This window comes from Talpa occidentalis, unplaced genomic scaffold, assembly GCF_014898055.3.
Source record: "Talpa occidentalis isolate TD23 unplaced genomic scaffold, MPIMG_talOcc4v2.1 talOcc4.2, whole genome shotgun sequence".
Lineage (NCBI taxonomy): Eukaryota > Metazoa > Chordata > Mammalia > Eulipotyphla > Talpidae > Talpa > Talpa occidentalis.
In genome coordinates, this window is record NW_023602073.1 from 18,346,145 (window position 1) to 18,371,794 (window position 25,650).

The 25,650-nt window shown below is 45.7% G+C and overlaps 1 protein-coding gene and 1 long non-coding RNA gene across 2 annotated transcripts; one reads left to right on the forward strand and one right to left on the reverse strand.

Annotated features, from left to right (window-relative positions):
* Positions 1-1,387: 1,387 nt before the first annotated feature.
* LOC119251877 (uncharacterized) lies at positions 1,388-20,974 on the forward strand. The gene is made up of 3 exons (XR_005126627.2): positions 1,388-2,044; positions 16,480-16,618; positions 20,417-20,974. It is a non-coding gene; the product is annotated as an uncharacterized LOC119251877 (long non-coding RNA).
* LOC119251794 (zinc finger protein 665-like) lies at positions 3,869-24,789 on the reverse strand. Its single transcript, XM_037519062.2, has 5 exons — positions 24,389-24,789; positions 22,892-23,012; positions 16,435-16,504; positions 12,853-12,979; positions 3,869-6,789 (listed from the first exon to the last, which is right to left on the reverse strand). The coding sequence occupies exons 3-5, from the start codon at positions 16,447-16,449 to the stop codon at positions 5,210-5,212; spliced, it is 1,722 nt and encodes a 573-aa protein (XP_037374959.1). The 5' UTR covers positions 16,450-16,504; positions 22,892-23,012; positions 24,389-24,789; the 3' UTR covers positions 3,869-5,209.
* Positions 24,790-25,650: the final 861 nt, after the last annotated feature.

Below are 25,650 nucleotides of genomic sequence, written 5' to 3' on the forward strand. Positions count from 1 at the left end.
TTCATTAAATGGCATTAACTTCATCCATGTACTTGTCTGAAGGACCCATTTTTAAAAAAGATTTATTTCATTTATGCATACAAGAGCTGGGGTATAGGCCAGATGTTGCAGGGGGTCGTGTTGAGAGGATTCACTAGAGACAGAGTAGGGAACAGAACAGGCAGATCTACTGAAATACACTGCTGAGGGGAGCAGCGGGTGAGACAGGAGAGGTCTGATGCTCCATGTGGGTCAGCTCCCTGGCCGGGGAGCTGCAGTGGCTGCCAGTAGTTTCATAGTCCTGAGACTTAACCCCTTGTGCCACCAGCGAGGCCTGACCTTCCCATTTTGAATTACTCATTTTCTAGATACCATTCACTAGGATTAGGGTGGAATGTACTGAGAGATGTGCGTAGTCATCACATTTAATCTACCATCTTCCCCTTTTCTTCATTTCTCATTGCTGTATTTTGCTTTGGAAAATGAAAGATCGATCTCACTTGTTTACTGAAGATAGTAGCTTCTGCAAGTGGATGATTTAATATATCAGTCCTTTGTCCAGAAACTTTCCATGGGTCCTGTTTTTATGGATATAGCATATGCTGGATATTTGAGAAAATAGTCAAATTTCTTAGAAATAAATCTTATAGATTAATTATGGGATTCATGCACTCATGTATTTTAGAGTCATTTCACTTTCATTCTCCACTTTTTTTTTTAAAGATTTATTTTTGTACAAGAACTGGAGTACAGGTCAGAGGGCGGGAGGGTGAGGAGAACAGGTGGATCTACTGAAATGCACTGCTAAGGGTAGCAGCGGGCTAGACAGGAGAGGTCTGCCACGCCATGTGGGTCACCTCTCTGGCTGGGGATCGAACTCATGCTGCACTGGCTGCTGACAGCTTCATAGTGCTAAGGCTTAGGGCCTCCCAGGTGGCGCAGCGGTGGAGCGCTGGGTTGCGAAGCTGCCCGCGGCCTCTGTGACGCCGGTTCTATCCCCGGCTGCTCCCTGGCCACCGGAGGAGGGTCCCACATGGCGCGCGGACCTCTCCTGCCGCCCGCTGCTCCCCTCAGCAGTGTACTTCGGTCCTTCTGCCTGCTCTGCTCCCTACTCTGGCTCTGGTGAATTCTCTCACCCTCCCGCGCTTCTGACTGGACCCAGTGCATGTACAAACAAACAAAACAAATAAATAAATAAAAACATGCCTCTATTAAAAAAAAAAAATCTCATAGTGCTAAGGCTTAACCCCTTGCACCACAAGAGAGGCCCCTCGTTCTCCACTTTTTCAGTGCATTTAAGAAAAAGAAAAAAATGGGGCCTCCCTGGTGGCGCAGGCAGTTGAGCACAGCGCTCTGAAGCTGTCCGCAGCTTCTGCAGCGCGGGTTCAATCCCCACTGGCCTCAGAGCAACCCACACGGGGAGCAGACCTCTCCTGTCTCCCCGCTGCTCCCCTCAGCAGTGTAGTTCAGTACATCTGCCTGTTCTGCTCCCCGCTGTCTCTAGTGAATCCTCACCCTCCCGCACCTCTGGCCTGTACCCCAGCTCTTGTATAAAAATAAAATCTTTAAAAAAATAAAAGTGGAGGCGCAGACTAGAAGTGGGATTTTGAGATTGAGGCCTATTGTAGAGAATCACAGTCTTTAACAAATCAACCAAGTCACACTCTAGAAGTAACTGAATTAACGGCAGTTAACAACTTCACAAAGGAGTGAACCCCTCCCCCAAAGAACAACAGTTTATCGATGTAATTTCCGCCTTGGCAAGAAAGCAGCTCTCCTGCCAGCCCGTGGCTCTGCAGTGTCCCAGGCCTAATCGCTCACCCCCCGCTTCCTCCCTGTGTCCCCAGTGAGCAGGATCTCCCTTCACCTGCAGGGACAGGCCACTGAAAACTGGTGGACAGTGACCTCAGAACGCCCACAAAACAGGATGGGGGCGGGGCTGCACATGCGCAGAAGAATCCAGACGCCCCTTCCGAGAGTCTGGGTGGAGCTGGGCGGCCTCCTGAGGCTACGTTTCCCACAGCCCTCGTGTTGCCTGCTGCTGGGAAGAAGGAGTTCCTCCCAGGTGGGTCTTGATGCCTGATTCCCCACAGGGAGGGTGGCCATTACAGGTGGGCGGAGCCTTTGGGAACTGTGAGGGACAAGGGGAACTGCATTGGGGCAGCCCAAAAAGGAGGCTTATCTGGTTTTCTCCAAGAGAAACAAGTTCCTCACTCCCTCCTCCTCCTGTGCTTCGGGAGCTGCTTTCTTAGGAGGGTGGTGGAAGGGTAGAAATAGACCGAAGGGGCATTAGGGGCGGCAGGGGCCAGTCTCCACGCGGTGCAGATCCAACCAATCGTAGGGCGGTATCTGAAGATCTCTTTGGGAGGCTGGCGTAGGTTGTCTCTTAGCTCCGAGAAGGAACCCGAGGTGGCCACTTTCCTCTCTTCTCCTTCATGTGGTGGATAGGTCTTCTCTTTGACCTATATATCTCTTTTTCCTTCCGTTTCTCTCCCTTACTGAGCAAATGCCCCCACCAGGCAAAAGACTCCTTTGCCCTTGCGGCTTTAGTTAAGATCACCCACTGTTCTTCCCCTTTGTCTCACCTGTTGATGAACCTAAAACTCCCTCCAGGTCATATTCTGGGCTCCCTCTGGGAGGTGAAGGGCCTTGGTGCTCATTCCATGCAGATTCAAGAGTGATCCGGTGCACATGGACCCCTTGCAGAGATGTTGGCCCCCCAAAACTTGTAATTAGTGGTTCTGTTCTCCACCTTGCTACTGTCCTGTCTCCTGTAAGAACTCCCTCTGTGCCATGCTTTCTCTCTAAGAAAGTGTGCTTCATCCAGCACCCCCTCCATACCACTGCCACTGATGTGGAAGTACAAGCGTCTCTGCTTAACCACAATATTTGAGCCTAAAAACTGCCCAGTGGTTCATTAGATTTCAAAAACTGAATGACTTCCCTGATTCTCAGAAACCCACCACATTTGCAAAGGCCCATCTGTCACACTTGTTCATTAGATACCATGATTAGTTGCCTAGGGCCTTGTAGGGATTAAAGGCAGTGTCCTGCAAGTTTTGTCAGCACAAATCAAGAGCTCCCCACATTTGCTTTCACTAGGTCTGGCTTCATCTCTGTTAGGACACCCTAACAATGCTTTGTCTTCCCCACTCAGTGCTAATACCTGCAGTCATCCACCAGCCCACAATGTGCTTCACTCTTATCTCAAGTGACAGAGCAGGATACTGTCAATGGACCGTTATTTTTTTTCTAAGGATTTATGCATACAAGAACTGGCCAGAGCTGTGGAGGGTGAGATGATTCACCAGAGACAGAGTGGGGAACAGAACATGCAGACTGACTGAAATACACTGCTGAGGGGAGCAGTGGGTGAGTCAGGAGAGGTCTGCTGCGCCATGTGGGTAGCTCCCTGGCTGGGGATCGAACTTGTGCAGCAGAGGCTGCCGATAGCTTCATAGGTTGTGTCTTAACCCCGGGCCATCCATGCCACCCTGTTTCAGTGTATTCTGTATCCTATTGTACAGAGCAGAGGTTGCATCCATAGGAAATCTTAAAGCTACATTTCCCCTCTCACTCTTACCTGAGTGTCTACCCCATCCCATCAGGAATCTGAGATCTCAATGCCTCCCCTGGAGATCTGTGACAAAGGAATATTTTCAATATCAGATGGTTTTATCTCTAAATCCCAGGAGACATCAAAACTTTAAGTAATCATAACCCAAGGATAAGAGCAATTGGGACTCAGACACAGTGACAAACATACCTCAGGTTAGCCAGGGAAAAATTCTGCTTCTCTATAGGCATATCTCACCTGCATCTTTGAGTCAGGTGGTTACAGTTGGTAGCAGGTAACATTTCATTCATCACACATTAATCTTTTCACAGTAAAGAAAAAGTTTTATTAAAGTACATAAGTTCACATAAGATTTAAATAAACATATTGTGGTATGATCTTTGGTCAAAATATAGAATAGAGGCACAGAGGATATCTCCCATCTCACTCCTGGCTCCCTTGAAGGGTATTTCAATAAATCTGCCTTATCTGTTCTCAAAAGACACACACACACACACACACACACACACTGCATTACAGGCATTCAAGAAGCATGTTTGCGCATCAACATAATGATCTAGTTGTTACTGGCATGGTTTTCAAAGCCATGGAATTCACTGAGGTGAATTATTTGGAAAATATAAATGTGAAAAATGCATGCCCTTTATGGAAGTTTTATCTACAATTTTCCTGAATACCTATACCCATGAAGATCACTATTTCAGCCACATCAACAGATATTCATGAATTCTGTCTTTTGTAATTATGAAGATATAGAGTGTCTTAATGTACTACCATATTTTTCTTAAAGGGTAGTTGGTAAAACTTTTTGAAATTTAGTATGTTCCTCTGTATTAACTAAATGCAATCAAAGATGCCCTAAACACTTATTTCTTGGTGACATACCAGTTTTAGATAAGTATCTCATCTTAGATTTTTCCTCATATAATGTAAATTAAAGTGTTTCTTTAACTCTGATGGGGTAGTGGATATCAGTGAATTCTGCCAAATACAGAAGGGCCTACCAAGTCTCTGAGACAGCAACAGTCAAACACATGACTTCCCATATATACAAGGAATGAAAGCATAGCCTAATGTCATCAGGGAGTTGAAAAACATTAATATTTCCTTTTCAAAACACTTCAAGCAAGGTCAATAAAAATAAATACATTGAAAAATCATACCTGTCCAAACATCCAACCCCATGAAACTTGAAAACATGCATAACAAAAAAGTCATCTAAGTAACTTTGGATGTTTATCCACCTAAATACTCTGATTTAAAGTAATGTTTGCAGAGTGGTTTCGACATATTGCTCTACTGTGAACATATACTCTGACATATATTTAGACTCCCAATTACATCCACTACTGTAGTTTTTACATCTTTACATTTTTACCATTCTGAACACTGGAACCTTCTAAAGTGTGTGTCAAGGACAAGTCATTTTTTATTTAATACCTTTGCAGAGTTTCTGTCCAGTGTGTACACTCTGGTGCTGAGAGAGGATGTAGGTCCAGTTAAAAGTTTTCCCAAATCATAACATTTGCAAGACTTCTCTCCAGTGTGAATTCTTTTATGTTGAGTATGGTTTAAGGACTGCTGAAGGCTTTGTCACACTCTTTACATTTATGAAGTTTCTCCCTAGTGTGAATTGTCTCATGGTAAGATAGGCTATTTCAAGAATGTGTTACATTCATTACATCTGTATGATTTCTCTCCTGTATGAACTCTCTGATGTGCAATGAGATATGAATACTCTCTAAAGGCTTTGCCACATTCTTCACACTTGTACGGCTTCTCTCCTGTATGAGTTCTCTCATGACGATAAAGAATAGAAGAGCACATAAAGGCTTTGCCACATTCTTTACACTTGTACGGCTTCTCTCCAGTATGATGTCTCTGATGACGGGAAAGACTGGAAGAGCACATAAAGGCTCTGCCACATTCTTTACACTTGTATGGCTTCTCTCCAGTACGAATTGCCTGATAGTAAGAAAGTTCAGAGCGGTATAAAAAGGTTTTGCCACATTTGTAACATTTGCAAGGCCTCTCTCTGGTGTGAATTCTTTCATGTTGAGTAAGGTTTGAGGATTTGCTAAAGGCTTTGCCACATTCTTTACATTTGTAAGGCTTCTCTCCAGTGTGAATTCTCAGATGTTGAGACAGATGTGATTGCCGTTTAAAGGATGTGCCACATTCATTACATTTGTATGGTTTCTCTCCAGTGTGAACGCTCTGATGTACAACAAGGTATGCATACTCTCTAAAGGCTTTACCACATTCTTCACACTTGTATGGCTTCTCTCCAGTATGACTTCTCCGATGACGGGAAAGACTAGAAGAGCACATAAGGGCTTTGCCACAGTCATTACATCTGTAAGGTTTCTCTCCAGTACAAACTGCCTGATGATAAGAAAGTTCAGTGTGGGATAAAAAGGCTTTGCCACATTCTTTACACTTGCGTGGCTTTTCTCCGGTATGAATTCTTCCATGTTTAGTAAGGTACGAATGCTGTTTAAAGGCTTTACCACATTCTTTACATATGTAAGGTTTTTCTCCAGTGTGAATGTACAGATGTGCAGTAAGCCTTGAATGCCAATGAAAGCTCTTACCACAGTGTTTGCATTGGTACCGCATCTCTGCAGAAGTTATTGCCTGATATCCAGGGAGGCTGGAGCGCCAGTTAAAGACATCGCCCCCTTCTTGGCAGTTGAGAGATCTCTCTCCAGTATGCATGCTCTGATGATGAGTAAGTTCTGAACACATCTCAATTTGATTATATTTCAAAACTTGATCATCATTTTCATATCTGTGGTTTTCAGAAGTATTTGGATTAAAGGTGAATCCCATTCTACATTCTAAACTGTTTGAATGATTATATGCAGTAGAAACCAAGTGACTTTCCAGATGTTTAAATTTTCCATTCAGGGTATGTGTATGGCTGAAAAATTCCAGTGGGTCTTTGCTTTCAGTTGCACATGGTTCTACAAAAGTATCTGACTCCAAGTGGGGTTCCCAATGGAACTTACATATTTGAGTTCTTTTGACAGAAAGGAAATTCTTATGGGTGAGTGTTCCAGTTGGGTTGTGACCAACTTCATGGCAAGCACTCTGACCGTCACAATCCCAGTCTCTTAGTTGGTGTAAATTCCCAAGATCCCTCCTTCCATGTCTTCCTAGTAACTCTTTATGTAATAAATAACCTGTGCCTGACTGTGGCAATGAGACACAGATGTCATGAGACAAAGTAGCTGAAAGATACAAAACAGTATATTATTCAGCTTAGAATACAGAGGTGAATGCAACATTAAAAGCTAATATACAAAATTAATACTGGATGAAGGGTGTCAGTGAGATTGGACTAGGAACCAAAAGGACTTCATTCCTCATGGAGACACAACTACTTCTGACTAAATTGCCTTTCTCAGAAGGTGCTCAGGCGTCACAGCATCTTCAGGCAAGGGTAGAATGAGGAAGTGCCTTGTAAAAGAGGAAGGAAAGTTAGTTACCAAGGCCAGAACACCTGCTCACACTCTCTGGCAAAACATGGCACAATTGTGAGGCTACTCCTGATCTCTATTTTCCTCCTCAAGGAAGAAAAAGAATGAACTATGTATCCAAAGACCTGATACGTCACAACTGCCTCGGAAGCTTTGTTCTGTTTCACATGACACAGAGTAGAAGAGAGTGGCAGTGCACTGTGGGTGGCTCCACAGAAGGTGCCTGCAGAGACAACAGGTGCAAGTTGTTCAAATACCAAGACTGATGTTGTACTGCTGAGGACAAACATAAGGGAGAGGAAGACATCCTCAGTTCAAAATATGAAATAAGGAAGAAATTCAAACTGGCAATTAAAAACAAAATCACAGGGCCTCCCTGGTGGCTCAAAGAATTAAGTCTCAGCACTATGAAGCTGTCTGCAGCCACTGCAGCGAATTTGATCCCCAGACAGGGAGCTGACCCACATGGAGCAGCAGGTCTCACCTACTGCTCCCCTCAGCAGTGTATTTCAGTCAAACTGCCTGTTCTGCTCCCCACTCTGTCTCTGGTGAATCCTCTCACCCCCCACACCTCTGGCCTGTACCCCAGTTCTTGTGTGCATAAATAAATCTTTAGAAAACAAAAACACAGAGAATACACATCATTGGAACAGATTTGGGGCCACTCTAGTCCCAAGACTGCCTACCTGTGTCTATGTCGGTGTCTCTCTCTTTTTTTTTTTATTTTATACAAGAACCAGGGTACAGGCCAGATGCATGGGAGGGTGAGAGGACTCACCAGAGACAGAGTGGGGAACAGAACAGACAAACTGATGAAATACACTGCTGAGGGGAGCAGCGGGTGTGATAGGAGAGGTCTGGCGCGCCAGGTGGGACCCCTGCCGGCCTGCGGGGATCGAACTGGTGCTGCAGAGACTGTGGACAGTTTCACAGCGCAGTGCTCAACTGCCTGCACCACCAGGGGAGGCCCAGTGTCTCTTTCTTAAACCTACCCCTTTCAAAAATGCTGCTTTCCTGCCCACATGTGACCATGCAGGTTTTTTTTTTTTAAACTGTATTTTTTTTAAGAGATTAGAACTGGAGTACAGGCCAGAGGTGCAGGGGTGAGAGGATTTACCAGAGACAAATTGGGGAGCAGAACAGGCAGACTGACTGAAATACACTGCTTGAGGAGAGCAGCAGGCAAGACAGGAGAGGTCTGCTGTGCCACATGGGTTACCTCCCTGGCTGGGGATCGAACTCGTGCTGCAGTGGCTGTGGATAACTTCATAGTCTGAGACTTATTCCCTTGCACCACCAGGGAGGCCCTATGCAGGTTTTTGTTTTCACAAATCTTTTCCCTTTGCTGCTCTTTCTGCCCACTTGTGTCAGTGCAAGCATCCTTTTTGTTCCTTTCCTTTTTTAATATATAATAAGCCTGACCTTTTGGATTTAAAAAAAAATAGATATTGAAGATCCAGTATTTCTAGCAGAGCTGACTGGAATTGGTGTCAATCTGTACCTAGTGAGCACAGAAAGATGAGAAACAACCCAGTGTTGTAAATGTCAAAATCTCAATACTAGATCACAGGCATGCAAAGGAGTAGATAAACATGGCCTAGCAAAGGAACAAAACAAACCCAAAGTATCTAAAATTAAGGGTCACAAATATAGAAACCAAACATTGCTGGAAGTGAAGCAAAAAGCAGACACCAAAACAATATTAAGAGATGTCAGGCGCTCAATCACAAATGCATAGAAAACAGACACAAGTTCAGTAAGAATGAGGCCTAAAAAACATTATGGGTTACTACGTGTAAAAGGGACATGCAGATGACTCAGACTTCACTAGAAAATACAGTATTTTCAATTAGATATAAAATATCTTCCATTATAGTTGGCCTACATAATGAGTCTTAAATTTAAAAAGACTGAAACCACACAAGTGTTTTATTTGACCCAAATCAAGTGAAACCGGAAATCGACAGAGAAATTTAAACTGAAATTCCATAATCTAGAGAAATTTGAGTAACAGACACCTGAAAAGAGATTAAAAAAAAAATCAGGAAGGAAATCACAAAGTATCTTGAGCCAATTCAAATACAGGAACTGTCAATTCCTGCAGTTCAAGAGTGTTTCATCTGCATGAGACAGAATATCCAGAATCTTATAGTACTTAGAGAAAGTAATAGCAAGAGTGATGTTTAGCACAATAAGCACTTACATACCAAATAACGGAGATCACAAATAAAATTACAAGTCAAGTAATTAACAAGAAGAAAAACGCAAGTCTAAAATGTGTAGAATGAAGGAAATTTTATAATTATGCAGAAACATAAACATTAGACAATGACAAAAAAGTAAAGTGTTGATGAAAGGAAGTTACTTTTTATTAAGATATCTATAAAACTGGTAAACAGTAGATTAAGCATGAAAGTGAGAGGAGACAAGTAAATTCAGCAGTGAAAGCAAACACACTAGAAATGATGCCTTAGAAATGAAAATCAGGAGTGGGGCCTCCCTGGTGGCGCAAAGGCTTAAGCACAGCACTGTGAGACTATCTGCAGCTTTTGCAGCAGGAGTTCGATCCCTGGCAGGCCAGGGATCTACCCACATGGTGCAGCAGACCTCTCCTGGCTCACCTGCTGCTCCCCTCAGCAGTGTGTTTCAGTCAGTGTCCCCGTTCTGTTTCCCACTCTGTCTCCGGTAAATCCTCTTATGCCCCCCATACCTCTAGCTTATACCACAGTTCTTGTATGCATAAATAAATAAATCTTTAAAAAAAAAAAAGAAATGAAAATCAGGAGAGGCAAAGATGAACAATTATATAACAACGAACTGGGTATCAAAAAATGTGTAAACTTCTAAAATGATACAACCTACCTAGACTCTATCATGGAGAATTTATAATCACAACACATATAAACTAATAAGTAGTCTGAAAGAATAATCAAGAACCTTCCACAAGGAAAAGTGCAGGGCCAGCTGAACTCAAGAATAATTTAAATATACATCTGAAGAAAAAGTATGTCAATTGTCTTGTAATAATTCCAAAGCGGGAAGAGGAGAGACATTTACAAAACCCCAGCAATGAGGCCAGCTCTACCTGGTTATCAAAACCACATGAAGACACCAACTAAAACACCAAGTAAAATTACAAACTCCTACCCATGATGAACAGATGCATAAGTTCTTGATAAAGTACAACAAACTACGACTCAAAAGTACATTTAAAATATGCACTGTGAACAAAGGGGAATTATTCCTGCAATTCAACTATTTCATCTGAAGAAAATAAACAAATTTACAGCTTTACATTAAAGAATGATGGTTGCAAAGCATGAAACTGATGTTGAAAATGAATTTCATAATTACCAACACTGTTCCAGACAAAAGTAGTAAAAAAGGAGGAAACAAAATCCCTCAACATAATGAGAGACTTGTATAAAGAACCTAAAGTTAACTTTATATTTACTAGAGGAAAAGTTAAAGCCATTTCTTAATAATCAGGAAAACGGCAGTGATACACCCTTCACCCCTATCCTACAACATGTCACTGAATGAAAACAAAATTAGGGCCTCCCTGGTGGTGCAGCAGGTTGAGCGCAGCGCTGTGAAGCTGTCCACAGCCTCTGCAGTGCTGGTTAGATCCCTGGCCCGCAGGAAGCAACCCGCATGGCGAAGCAGACCTCTCCTGTCTTGCCCACTGCTGCCCTCAGCATTGTGTTTCAGTCAGTTTTCCTGTTCTGTTTCCCACTCTGTCTCTGGTGAATCCTCTCACCCCCTGCATCTCTGGCCTGTGCCCCAGCTCTTGTATGCATAAATAAATAAATCTTTAAAAAAAAGAAAAAAAAGAAACAACAAAATTAGCATCATCCACGTTGTGGATACAAAACCAACACATAAAAACAACGGTGGTTTCACAATGAATAAAAATATAATAGAAATTAAATACTTCTTTAATAGAAGCTATAAAATATTATAAATGAAATTAAAGCAAGAAATAAGTGTAAAGCTATCAAATATCTTAGACTAGAATACCTTATTAAGCTGTCCATATTGCTCCATGTGACATAAAAATTCAATATAATTTCTAGCAAAATCCCAAGGACACATCTGGCAGATAGAGAAAAACCCATCCCCAAATCCATGGAATGGCAAAGAAATGTAGCTACCTGAACAATCTTGAGAAAAGTTGGTAGTAGAACAATTACTAATTTTGAAGTGAATTGCAAAGGGAGAGTTAATAACAAAATAAGTATGAACGTAAAGACAGACAAATAATAATGAGACACAATAAAGCACCCAGAGACAATCTTGCAATCAAATGTACAGCAACAGGGGTGTCCATACCATACACGGGGAAAGGACAATCTTTTTTTTTTTAAAAAAAGATTTATTTATTTATACATACAAGAACTGGGGTATAGGCCACAGATGTGGGGGATGAGAGGATTAACCAGAGACAGAGTGGGGAACAGAACAGGCAGATCGACCAAAACACAACTGCTGAGGGGAACAGTGGGTGAGCCAGGAGAAGTCTGCTGCGCCATGTGGGCATCTCCCTGGTCAGGGATCGAACTTGTGCTGCAGCGGCTGTGGGCAGCTCCATAGGCTGCATCCTAACCCCCTGTGCTACAGGGAGGTGCCGAAAGGACAATCTCTTAAAGATCTTGGGATGGTTGGAAGGCCACCTCTGAAAGAATGAAATTTAACCCCAATTTAACACCACACGCAAATATTAACACAAAATAGATTGAGATATAAACCTAAAAGCTGTAACTGTAAAACTCATAGAAGGAAACATAGCAAAATAACTTCACGATATGCAATTTGGAACTGAGTTGTTGAATATGACACCCAAAGCTCAGGCAACAAAACTAAAAACAAGAGAATTACATCAAAACAAAAACTCAAAATCCCAATTTCAATAATGAATACATAAAAAATAGTTTCTAGGGCCTCTCAGGTGGCGCAAGGGGTTAAGATGCAGCCTATGAAGCAATCCACCGCAGCCACTGCAGCACAAATTTGATCCCCAGCCAGGGAGCTACCCACATGGCACAGCAGACCTCTCCTGCCTCGCCCACTGCTCCCCTCAACAGTGTCTTTGGTCCATCTGCCTGTTCTGTTCCCTACTCTATCTCTGGTGAATCCAATCACCCCTCACACCTCTGGCCTGTACCCCAATTCTTGTATGCATAAATAAATCTTAAAAAAAAAAGACAGGGCCTCCCTGGTGGCACAAAGTGTTGGGACACAACCTATGAAGCTATTTGCAGCCAATGCAGCATGAGTTTGATTCCCAGCCAGCCAGGGAGCAACCCACATGGCGCAGCAGACCTCTCCTGACTCTCCCGCTGCTCCCCTCAGCAATGTACTTTGGTCAATCTGCCTGTTCTGTTCCCCGCTGGGTCTCTGGTGAATCCTCTCACGCCCTGCACCTCTCGCTTGTACCCCAGCTCTTTTTTTCCCCCCCAAATTTATTTATTTATTTATACAAGCACTGGGTACAGTCAGAAGCGCGGGAGGGTGAGAGAATTCACCAGAGCCAGAGCGGGGAGCAGCAGGCAGAAGGACCGAAGTACACTGCTGAGGGGAGCAGTGGGCGGCAGGAGAGGTCTGCGCGCCATGTGGGACCCTCGCACGGTGGCCAGGGATCGAACCAGTGCTGCAAAGGCTGCAGGCAGCTTCACAACCCAGCGCTCAACCGCTGCGCCACCGGGGAGGCCCTGTACCCCAGCTCTTGTATGCGTAAATAAATGAATCTTTAAAAAAAATGATGGAACTAAAACTGAGGGTGGATTAGGAAATCTGGAGGGAAGTTGTCCTCACCCAAGAAGACCAGGTTGCTGTAGTTCTCCAACATCACATCCCAGTATAGTTCCCGCTGCGCCGGGTCCAGGCATTCCCACTCCTCCTGGGAGAACTCTATGGACACATCTCTGAAGGTCAACAGTTCCTGTGAAAAAATTCAGGAAAATGTATTTACAAAGATCCACCCCAGCATTTGTATTTAATTCCAAGTTAAACAACTGAAAGTGGGCCTCCCTGGTGGCACAAGGGGTTAAGTCTCAGCCTATGAAGCAATCCGCAGCCACTGCAGCATGAGTTCAATCCCTGGCCAAGGAGCTGTTCCCCTCAGCAGTGTATTTCAATCTGCCCTTTCTGATTCCCGCTCTGTCTCTGGTGAATCCTCTCACCCTTTGCACCTCTGGCCTACACCCCAGCTCTTGTATGCGTAAGTAAATCTTAAAAAAAAAACAAAAACCAAAAGTCAAGAAAGTGGTTCCAACTGAATGATCTGAATTATCCAACACGATAATTTTATTTTATTTATTTATTTATTTATTTTTTTTTTTTTTTTTTTTTTTTTTTTTTAATGTATTTAAAAGCTTATTTATTTATTTATACAAGCACTGGGTACAGTCAGAAGCGCGGGAGGGTGAGAGAATTCACCAGAGCCAGAGCGGGACAGAGCAGGCAGAAGGACCGAAGTACACTGCTGAGGGGAGCAGCGGGCGGCAGGAGAGGTCTGCGCGCCATGTGAGACCCTCCTCCAGTGGCCGGGGAGCAGCCGGGGATCGAACCGCTACAGGGGCTGCAGGCAGCTTCGCAACCCAGCGCTCAACTGCTGCGCCACCGGGGAGGCCCTTATTTATTTATTTATTTTTAAAATAATAAATTTTATTTTTATATTCCCCCATACAATTGCAAACGCCCCATTCTGACCCCAATCCTTCCCCTCCCGCCCCCCACCCCCCAAAAAGTGTCTCTGGTTCATAGTTTTTTCTTGATTTTGATTTTCACTTTCTTATATTCATTTTCCTGGTCCCTTATTTAAGTTTTCTAGATTCCTGCTATGAGTGAGACCATCCGGTATTTTTCTTTTTCTTTTTGGCTTATTTCGCTGAGCATGATCCCTTCCAGCACCATCCATGTTGCTGCAAATTGCATGCAACACGATAATTTTAAAGCAAAAATGTCTCTAATGTTGCCAGTGAGCTCAGGAAAGAGGAGGACATAGCATCTATACAAATACTGTAGACACTACAATTTTGTGTAAGATAAAATACAAAATCAGGACATCATTGTCATATTTTTGAGTGCTGTTATTTTGATCTTACATAAGTTGTGTGCATTTCTCAGATGGGAAAGTCATCATGAGTTAGTAGCAAACTTCGATAAGTTTTTTTTATAAAGATTTTTTTAATAAAGATTTATTTATACAAGAATTGGGGTATAGGCCAGAGGGGTGGAGGGTGAGAGAATTCACCAGAGACAAAGCGGGGAGCAGAACAGGCAGATGGATGGGAAGCACTGCTGAGGGGAGCAGCCGGCGAGACAGGAGAGGTGTGCTGCACCATGTGGGCGCTCCCTGACCGGCCAGGAATCTAACCGGCACTGCAGAGGCTGCGGACAGCTTCACAGCGCTGTGCTCAACCTGCTATGCCACTGGGCAGGCCCCAAACTTATCAAGGTTTAATGTGAACAAACATTATATGGAAACCTTATTAAAGTGCACATGCTGGTCCAGGAGTTCTGGAGAGCTGAGTTAGTCCCTCCTCACAGGGTCACCAGTGATGAAAAGGACTCTCCTTCAAGGACAGTGTTTTAAAATTAAAAAGTAAGTGAGCAAAAAGAAAATACTTTAAGCATTTAAAGTAAAGATTTATTTATGCATATAGGAACTGGGGTACAGGCCAGAGGTGTGGGGGGTGAGAGGATTCACCATAGACAGAGTGGGGAACAGAACAGGCAGACTGACGAAATACACTGCTGAAGGGAGCAGTGGGCGAGACAGGAGAGGTCTGCTTTGTCATGTGGGATTCTCGCCGGCCGGCTGGGATCGAACCTGCACTGCAAAGTCTGTGGACAGCTTCACAGCGCGGCGGCGCTTAACCACCTGCGCCACCAGGGAGACCCTGTAGCAGTTTTTTAATGAAATACTGTGGTGCAGGCCATGCTACCCAGGCTGTCTGGCAAGGTCCAGGCATGGGGGAAATTTCTGAAAAGTCAGAAAGCTCCATAGCTGGCTCCTGCTACTTCCTTTTATTTGTTTGTGCCAGTTATTGAAACCATGGAAATTTTCTATAAGTTTTAGAATAACATCAATGCCAGTTTCGGTAATGCACACCTCAGTAGTTTAAGAAAAGTACCTTCCAACATGATTGATAGTGAAATAGTTTCCAATATTCCTCCATGTCCTCCAATTTATAATTCTGTTACTATGAGTAACACTGAGTTCTTTAGCAAGCCACACTTGATAAAGCTCTTAGAATCGAGCCCTGCAAAAGTCCCTCACAACAGAAGGCCCTGAGTTGCCCCGGGAGGTGAAATGGTCCGAAAGAAACACACCACATGTTGTTCCCATGGTATCAGGACCCCTTGGTTCTATACAGGAAATAGAAGGCCGCCCTTGATTTTACAATGCCTGCTTAGCTTTGTTGTAGTTACCTAGCTTGAACGTATGAATCACTTTGGTATAGCACCTGTTTCTATTTTCTGAGTAACATACATCACCTAGGGAAATAATATAACCAAGTTAATGTAACCAAGTGACCAAGTTAATCATAGACTGGGAAAATTAAAAAAAAAGGACTGTGCACTGTTAATGATCATTAATAATTTCTGAAACAATGTAAAAGTAAAATCAATCATGATTGCCTCCCTGGTGGTGCAGCGGTTTGAGCGCAGTGTTGTGAAGCTGTCCGCAGCCCCCACAGCATGGGTTCGATTCCCAGCCAGCCAGGGAGATACCCACATGGTGTGGCAGACCTCTCCTGTCTTGCCCGCTGCTCCCTCAGCAGTGCATTTCAGTCAGTCTGACTGTTCGGTTCCCTGCTCTGTCTCTGGCGAACCTCTCACTCTCCTGCACATTTGGCCTGTACCCCAGCTCTTGAATAAATAAAATAAAAATCTTAAAAAGAACTCCAGTCATATATCTGTAATCTTTTTTTGTATTTGAGATAGGAAGTCTTTCTGTAGCTTTCTAGTGAGCAAGTCTCTTTCTTACCCACAACTTTCTGTATTATTCTGGACAACACATCCATTGCTTATTTGTATGTGTGCATATGCCTTAAATTTACTTCACTGATGTGCAAGGACCTGACCCCATTACCAAAGGAACCCTGAATAAATATGCACATCCAGGTTGATCTTTAAAGGCAAGAGATCATTCATTTGTGGCAAGAATTCTCATGTGAAATAAGACGTTAAGACAGGGAGAATAGAAATGATTCTGGAAAATAGTAAGAAGTGTTCTAAAGAGCTACGCTTGACTTTTGTAAGAAAAAAAATGTAGGAAACAAAGTTGTGACATGGTGACCCCAGAATGAAAGGTTTCTAAGTTCTTAAGTGTGTCTCATTTCAGGAGGAAAAGAGAAGACAGCCCCTGACCTGGGACATGAGACTTACCTGACAACCTGCCATTTCTTCCTCTCTCTCCTTCTGATTCCTTAGGACACAGTATGTGGAGAAATCACACCTGCAGTGGAGAATAGTCTGTCAGTCACTGGAAGAGGGTATTCATCTGCTCCCACTACAGCCACAGGCAGAAGGACCTGGGACACAGATGTCCTTTGTCACAGGAGAGATTCAGGTACAGTGAGCTCTCACATGGAGACCTATATGTAAGTTTCTCCTGCCCTGTCTTCAGGGGCCCCCCTGCTTCCACAGATGCCCACAGTTTCTGATTTGGCATCAAGGATGGGAGCAGCACCTGCCCCTACCAACCCATATAGAGCGGAACCTGTCGCCACCCCTGCACCAAATGCTAGGCTCAATCTCATGAAATATCTGATCAACTCTGATCTCAACTAAGATTGACTAAGAATACTTCATAATTAATACATTGTTGTAGGGCCTCCCTGGTGGCCCAGGAGGTTGAGTTTTGAGCACAGTGCTGTGAAGCTGTCCACAGCCTCTGCAGTGCCAGTTTGATCTCCCAATCCACGTGGCGCAGCGGACCTCTCCTGTCACACCCGCTGCTACCCTCAGCAGTGTATTTCAGTCAGTCTGCCTGTTGTGTTCCCGCTCTGTCTCTGGTGAATCCTCTCACCCTCCCGCACATCTGGCCTATACCCCGGTTCTTGTATAAATAAAATACATTTTTAAAAAAAGCCCACAGGAACCGGCAGACTGATGAAATACACTGCTGAGGGGAGCAGCAGGCCAGTCAGGAGAGGTCTGCTTCGCCATGTGGGATTCTTGCCAGCTGGCCGGGATCGAACTGGCGCTCCAGAGGCTGTGGACAGCTTCATAGTGCTGTGCTCAACCGCCTGCACCACCAGGGGAGGCCCAAGTTCCTTCTTAGTGTTGCTGCTCCCTCTACACCCACTATCAGCTGCACTAAGGTAGAGACAGCACAGCTGGGCCTCTCACCCCCACCATCTCTCTCAACACTGAACTGTATCTGTGAAGATCACCAGTCACCATGCTGAGAGATCATATCTGTTATTGGGTGTTTAAAGTTTACAAAAGCTGAGAAGGCAGTAATATCTGAGCAAGTCTGTCTGCAAAAGGTGTACTTTATCAATGCAGTGTTTACTGAGGAGAAAGGAAATACAGGGCCGTAGTCCAGGGAGATTGTGTATTGTGTTTATGTAAGAGGCACTATATGTTTAAAATGCTGGCAAAGGGGAGAGTAGGGACTTAAGGGCTCAACTGGTGACAGGCAGTGCATTGAAACCCCACGTGCACTGAGAAGCTAGTTCTTCAGTGAGTCAGATGTATGTTTTCTGTGGATTTTGCAGTTTGCCATTTGGTCTCAGGTAGGTGGTAATTCATATAATAATTTTGATACTAAGATGGCGCCCTTTCTGTGCCTGCATTCATCCTGTTGGTAGCTATCAATTATGATGATAGATTTAGAAATTTAATCAGTGTAGATGCCCTGACTGCCTTTAAGACGGCAGTCCCTGGACAGTGAATTTAATTGAAAGGAAGAACAACTTTGTTAGGAAAGTTCAGTAGACTGCTTTGCTGTTAGACCAGGAACAAGGGAACAGTGACAAATATCAAGATACTTTTGACAAATGCCGTGCCACAGCTAAATTATACAACATGAGACATGACAAACTCTTGCCAGGTAGAAACAAAATTATTTTTTATTTCAGAGCATTAACTTCCATCCTAACTTTAGTGATTTAGTGTAATTCCTGCAAATGATGCATGGTTCTCAAAATATATTAAAATTTAAAAGGCATTCACACAAAAATGAATCTCTAGGGCTTAAAAACTTGCAGATTTTAGAAATTTCAGTTGTAGGTTTTTTAATTGATTTGAGAACATTTTAAAATCAAAATAGCATCAAATATATTCAAACCTGAAATCTATCATCTGATATTGACATAGTTACCTTTTCCTTAAATGCTGTTTCCTGCACTTCAAGAGGGAAAAACACCATATTTAGCAGACCTCGGACATTTGAAACTCAGCTACTGCTCCATGGATGGCATCACACACCAGGAGTTAGAGAAACATTTTTATTCTAGCAAAGTAGTAATTCAGACACTCTGATTATGTGGAGGATTATATGGTCCATATAGAGTCATCCTGCTCTGGTTTACAAGCATGAAGGTATTATAAGTACATCTCTAATAATTTAGTCTAGAGCGTCCATAATATCACTAACCTTAACATTACTAATGCGCTCATTCTGAAACAAAAAGCTGAAGTCTGGCTGCCAGTTAATCTTACTTGTGAATAAATTGGAAAATCTGCTCTTGAACAAATTACCAACTTGCTCAAAAAGTTTTTGGGTGTCCTCATAGCAGCTATTATTGCTGCCACTGCTATGGCCACAATTGCCGCTACTGCTATAGTCACCCCATCTCATTCCATTCAAACTGTACACCAGATGAATCAGTATTTTCAAAATGTTACTTCTGAACTCCTGACTCAAACCACCACTGATCAGGAAATCTTACAGCGATTAGATGCCCTTGAGGCCGCAGTGTCCTGGCTTGGAGAACATCAACAAGCCCTCTGGACCCACAACAAACTTAGTTGTGATGCTGACTACTGCTCCATATACATTATACCTGTTGTTACAGGGCAGGGAGGGGGGCAGCCGAAACCCCGAAAACCTGCCTATTCATCAACACAAAATATATGACACTTTAATGGGAAGGAACTTTAATACAACTAGGAAACAATACAGGAAAGGCAAAAGAATCTAGTTTCTAAATCAAGCACCCAAAGTTACCCGTCCCCTCGTGGGTAAAACTCCATCCAAATGGGATTGGCCCAGAGCAAGGCCCCAAAGCCTGCCACAAGTCTAAAGCATCTTCCAGCGGGGACCCCCAGAAAAGGGTCAGAAACAACCAGACAAGCCCGGAAGGAAAAGAGCAAAATCAAAATCAAGATAAAAGCTGCCATGGTCACCTCCCCAAGGGTCTCACCCATATCTGTGTCACCCAGTCTACAACCAAAAGGCAAGCACAATTTCTTCACATGTCTCTTCATTCCAAGTGCCTCCTCCAGGTCTCCTCCTGGCTCTCCATCCTGCTTCCTTCCTTTGCAGTCTCCTCTGCAGCTTCTTCTCTCTGCTCAGCTCCACCCTCCATTTGGGTGGGGCAGTAACCTGGAACCTCCCCCTTTCCTGGGGAGCACCCTGTTACATTGTTCCTTGTAATAGCAAGGGAAGATGTGATCAAATTGGGTATATTATGTCTTCTGTTTTCTTTTAGTGCTAAAGGCCCTCTGCCACCTGCTCCAGAGGACTGTAAAATCTGAGGCTATGCTGACCCTTTCACAATGATGACAATATCAACCCCTTCCTGAGCCATATCCTGATTCTCCTGATTTTCCTGACTTTGACCTGTTATAAAACAAAAACAAAAACAAAAAAAGAAAGAAAATGTGGGAGCTTGTATTATTGTATGCTTCAACTATTCTTTGTCTTTGCCTTGATTATCCTTTGCTTTGTCTGTTCTGTGCCTCTCAGTGTGCAGGAACAGGGAAAGTTAATAGGGAACCACCAGGGCAAAAGTCCTGGTGTGAGGATCTATACATGCTAAAAACAGCGTGTGCAGAAACAGCGATGGGTGTTATGGCTAGAGCAGCATAACACTGAGACTTTCCTTGGCTTTCTCACTTCTCAACCTTGGCTGGTGCAGCTGGTTACACATCCCCCTCACACTTGTACATTCCCTGTTTGCCTGCTTGTTTCTTTGATTTTTTTATTTTCAATGCCACTCACTATTTTCTGTGTGTGTCTCTTCAACACCCACTCCTAGCAGCAGTTCCCGCAAATGCAACCCATTCTACGTGACCCGTCTACGCCAGGCAACAACTGGACTGGCTGAGTAGCCCTCTGGCTGCATGGGTACTCCCACTGGTGGAGCCACTAATTCTTATTTTGTTATTTTTTCTCCTTGCCCCTTGTATGCTCCAGTTCATCCAACACCGCATTCGAGAGAGAACCCGCACTACCTTCATTCAACTTGGGCTACACCCCTAATCATGCCTCCCAACCAGCGAACCTGGCCGTTGACCTTACTTCTTGACCTCACCTCCCCACACTGCCCCACATCAACAGGAAGTAGCCAGAAAACATACTTTGCCCTTTATCCTATAACTAAGAGGTCAAAATGTAAGGTTGAGGCCGGGGCAGAGACGGAGTTCAGAGTGGGAGAACTTGAAACTGCTGCCACCTGCATTCCAGGAGCTGGTTCTGCCCATCTTTGCAGGAGAGCCTGATAAGCAGCGTTGAAAAAACAACCAGTTCCGAGAGAAAAAAACTTGGAAAAGCAACTTCAAATCAGCATTCTCCACCTCCCTCCAAGGCCAGACCCTGCCCTATAAAAGCTTGCCTTTATCCCCCAGTGGGTGCGAATTCTCTGACCCTGCGGGGGTCGGTGAACTTAGTCCTGGGCACAATAAATTTCTTGCCTGTGAGAAACTTAGCCTGGCTCTCCTTTTCTTTACTGCACCAATCCTCTCACCCACAATCCTGAAGTCAACGTTTATTTTTTGTTCTAGACTAAAAACTTCTTGGATGGTGGGACCAAGAATATTTTCTCTGCTTTTCTGATGACCACATGAAATGGAAACCATCTGCTTGTCATCAGATTGCATCTCTACCTCCTCAGTGTTCTTCACCCCAGAACCAAGACACGTACCTGGGTCCATGAAGGAGACTCTGTGGGGAGGACAAGTCAACCCTGATGTCCAAACCCTCTCCAAGATGGAAGCAGGATCAGACTGTGGAATAAGCCTGATCCCATTCTGGTCATAGCACCTCTGAAGTCCCAAAGACTCCCTGTGCTAGAGAGGGTATTCCCAATGAGGCTGACATGATGCCCCATGGAGATCTAGGAGGGAGACGCTCAGTCTGAGCTGGGGCCTTATGTGAGACCTGTCCAGGTGGGCAGCCATCCTGGGCCGTAGGTATGATGTCACCTGTCCCTATCTGGACTCTTTAGAGCAAGCATATTCTACTAAGTGACACAGTTTACAAGTAGATGTAGCTGTGGTCATGGCTTGGACAATGTGTGGGATGACATTGCACAGTAAAGGATCTTCTGCCCTCCTGATGCTGCATGAAGTCAGGGCCTGGGGCCCCTGGAAGCAGAGATTTTCCTGCCTATGTTCTTTTAATCTCAGGTTTCTGCACTAAGCTTCAGGAGGGCCATTCAGAGATGCAGTAGGTACATAAAGCATGTCAAAATCCATTGTGATCCTTGTTCGAGATAAAGATGACAGGCATTCAAGGAGCATTCTGTTTCATCTATTTTTGTAATCAGTAAAGAATATACATATGAATACAGGTCAATCCTTTTTATGTCAAACAAATGTTTATCAGTTTCCTGTCCATTCTCCAATGCACTTGCTTTCCTCCATATCTGAAGAGCTTTTCCCCAAGATAGCTGCAGAATCTGTGCCCTCACCTCATTCATAGCTCTGCCAAATGTACCCTCCTTGGGGGAACCTTCCCTGATCCAATCATGTGCCATTCTAAGAACAGCCACATCCTATACCTCCTGAGCTCCTTTACCTACTATATTGGCTATATTAGCATCACTCTGCACCTCCAGATATTTAACAGACATACTTATATATGGAACATATTTATATGAAATATATATAAAACCTTAATGCTAATTGGTGCCAACTGGCACTCAAACCCATCCAGCTCAGGATGCAGAACCTAAACCCACGTAGTGCATACGATCTGCCCCGCACTATTTTGAACGCCAGTGGGGCAGCTAAGCTCTGCTGTATCTGAATGACAGTGGCCAGGTTCAAACCTGAGGCTGCTTATCCAAAACTATTGCGAGTTTTTTCCTTGAAACCAAATACTACGGTTCCAGGGGGTTGACCATCAAAGTTGGCTGTGGTGGAGAAGCCTGGATGATGCCACTCAGTGTGGGGCCCAGGTGCCTTCAGAGAACAAGAAACCCAGAGGGCCACCGCCTCAGGTCATCTTCACAGTCTGGCCCCAACATATTACCATATATATGAATTGCATATATATGAAACACATGTGTTAAGTATGTGTGTGAAACATTTATATATGAATACTATTTTCTTCTGCCAGATAACAACATTTAAAGGTTTCTTGACTTTAGAGTAATATGAAAATAGAATAAATGCTGTGTAATCTGATGAGAATATAGACAAAAAAGACTTGGGACAATATTTGAACAACATGGTCTTTAGGAAACTCAAGTTAATAGACAAGGAAATGTAAAATAAGTCAAATTAGTTAGACTAATTCTTTGAGAAATCTTAAATTTAGCCCAATGTACCATAAGCCATATGTATTCTACTTACTGTAGTGAAGGGAACTCTAAGGATCTCAAAGTAGAACTCAAAAGATCTCCTATTTTACTTGCAGGACTTGGGTGCTTTCTGAGGGCTGACTTACCCTGTCCGACATATAAAGGATATCAAATAACCCGAGAAGAGTGCTGGAGATTCCCACCGCTGGACCCTTGACCGCGGCAACCAGAGGCTTAGGAAAACCTACAAAGCAGCTTACAAAATCCCTGCAGAAACGGAAATACAAAAGCACGAATGGCTGAAGCAGGCAAGTGGAAATAAGCCTCAACTGGGTGGCTGCACACCCCCCAGGGATGCCCCTTCCTACCCCCACCAACCCCGGCACTTGCAGGGAGCCACAGAGTCCAGTAGTTCAACCCTGTTCAGATCTGGTGTTCTGGGCAGTTAAGTGACATTTAGGGATGAAGATGCTGCGTGTCACAGCTCAGTAGGAATTAAGAGACTCAGTGGACAAACTAGTCTATCGTGGGGCAGCCACTGGGGAAGCCAAACATTCCTCTGCTGGAGACTTTGCTGACCTCCGCCTCAATAGGAGAGCATTTTCTTACCCTACAGTCTCCTCTTAGCCTTCCACTCACATATCATGCAGAGGAGCAGGTAAAAGAAGTAAAAGCGATAGAATGAGTATCCACCTATTGATGCGGTTTGGAGAAACACTCTCTAAAGTCACCCCAATTTCACTGTCATAGAAGAATTTCACTTTTGCTCACCTAAACACCACTTTGTGACTAGGAATGAGGCCTCTGGGATCAGAAAAAGGTCTCCCTGCCCTCAGTACATGGCACTATTTTAGGTTCTCCTTTCCCCCACCAGGTGGCGGAAGTAAAATTAGCCAAGGCGGGCGTGGGAGGGGCCCGAAGCTTTGATCGCAACGAGGCCGGGGCAGGGTGCTGAAGTGACCAACATGTGGGGCATGGCCTGGACGCGACGAGTAGGCGCAAAGTCTGAAAGCCACAGGCCAGAGAGGCCAAGTGCGTGGGCAGCCGGCGGGGTGTGGGTGGTGAGGCAGGCACGCTGGCAGGTAGGGCGGACTGGGTCGCGGAGGGGCGGGGCCGTCAGGTGGGGCGGGCCTGGGGCGCGGAGGGGCCGGGCGGGCAGGTGGAGGCGGGACTGGGAAGCGGGGGGCGTGGCAGGCAGGTGGGGAGGACCTGGGGAGCGGAGAGGGGGGCCAGTAGGAGGAGCGGGCCTGGGGCGCGGAGGGATCAGGCGAGCAGGTGGCGGGCCTGGGGTGCGGAAGGACCGAGCTAGCAGGTGGGGCGGGACAGGGGCGCGGAGGGCGAGGCAGGCAAGATGGGGCGGGCCTGGGGCGCGGAGGGACTGGGCGGGCAGGTGGAGGCGGGGGCGCAGTAGGAGGGGCGGGGTTGGGGCGCGGCGGGGCGGGGCAGGCAGGTGGGGCGGGCCTGGGGCGCGGGGGGACGGGTTGGGGCGCGGGGGGACGGGTCGGGCAGGCGGGTCTGGGGAGCGGAGCGGCGGGGCCGGCGGCTGGGGGGGACCTGGGGCGCGGAGCCCGTTCTCCCCGTGGGCGGAGTACGAGGGGGCGGGGCTGGGAGATAAGTGTCGGGGGTTAGAGGCCGGCACACACCTGGACTTGGGCCGTCGGGCTGCGACCGCGTCCCCGCGCGGCGCGAGCGGCGGCGGTAACGGACACTCCGGACGGCTCGCGCCTGAGGCTGTTGGGGCTCCTGCGGCTGCAGGAACAGCGGGCGTCCTGAGCGGAGTCCCGTCTGGGCTCTTCGGATGCCTGGACGCCAGTTCCGGAGGCACAGAGAGGCCTCAGCGGGAGAGGTGGTGTAAAAACAAGCAGGTTATTCACCCCCAAAGACCAGGGGTCCTCTGGGGCTCGGAAGTTTCGCCGGTAGTTCCCACGCGGGACAGCGAGGGGGACCCTCCGAGCCAGTGGGTGGCGCTCACGGCCAACTGAACAGTGGCAGGTGCAGCTTTCCAGGCCCCGCCCCCTGAGCAGGGGCTGATGGGAAATAGGGGTGGGGCCCTGGCGGTGGCGGTTAAACCGCTGTGACGGCGGTTAAACGGCTGCGAGGAGGGTGTTTGCGGAGAAACTGCCTCTTGTCCGTCACGGCATCCGCTGGACCTCGGTCTCCGCTCAGCGGTGGGCAGTGGGGGTAGGAGAGACGCTAATTCGCTCCCCCTCTGCCCTCCGCCGTCCCTGTGAGCGCTGTCGCTTCTCCCCGCGCGCCTGCTTGCGACGTGTGCCGCGAGGTGCGGGTGGCGCGGGTGAAACCCGTCCTCTCACGTCAGCGCCCGGCTGCGGAGTTCGGCCGAGGCGTTTCTCGGGGCTACGGTTACCGCGAATGTTTGGGGCCTGTGGCCGTTACCTTGCCCAGCTCCGGAACAAACAAAATCATTAACCTGATGTCAAGGTGCTTGACTCAAATCAAGTCAGTGGGGCCACATCAACGCAGTGAGTTTAGTAAAGACCCGAGTGTGAGGCCGCGAATGGGGCATAGCCTTCCGGGAGCCCTAGAGAAGCTCTGAATCTTGGGTCTCAATCAGGTTTTATTCCATCATTGCACACTTTCAAGGGTTTTTACAGACTCCAGGCCGGTTAGTAGATCTATTTGATGCCTGCGTACTGAGGAAGCCGAGTAGGGTTGTTACAATTGATCCTTTTACAATTGATCCAGCGCCTTGTCCACTGGGGACCTGGGAGTGTTGGTAACATCGCAAGCCTCCAGCCTGTCTTCCCTCGAAGTTAGTGCATGACCGGGAGACAATCTTCTTCTTTTTTTAAAGATTTATTATGCGTACAAGAGCTGGGGTGTAGGCCAGAGGTTGGGGGTGGGGGGTCGAACTTGTGCTGCAGAGGCTTCGGATTTCTTCATAGTG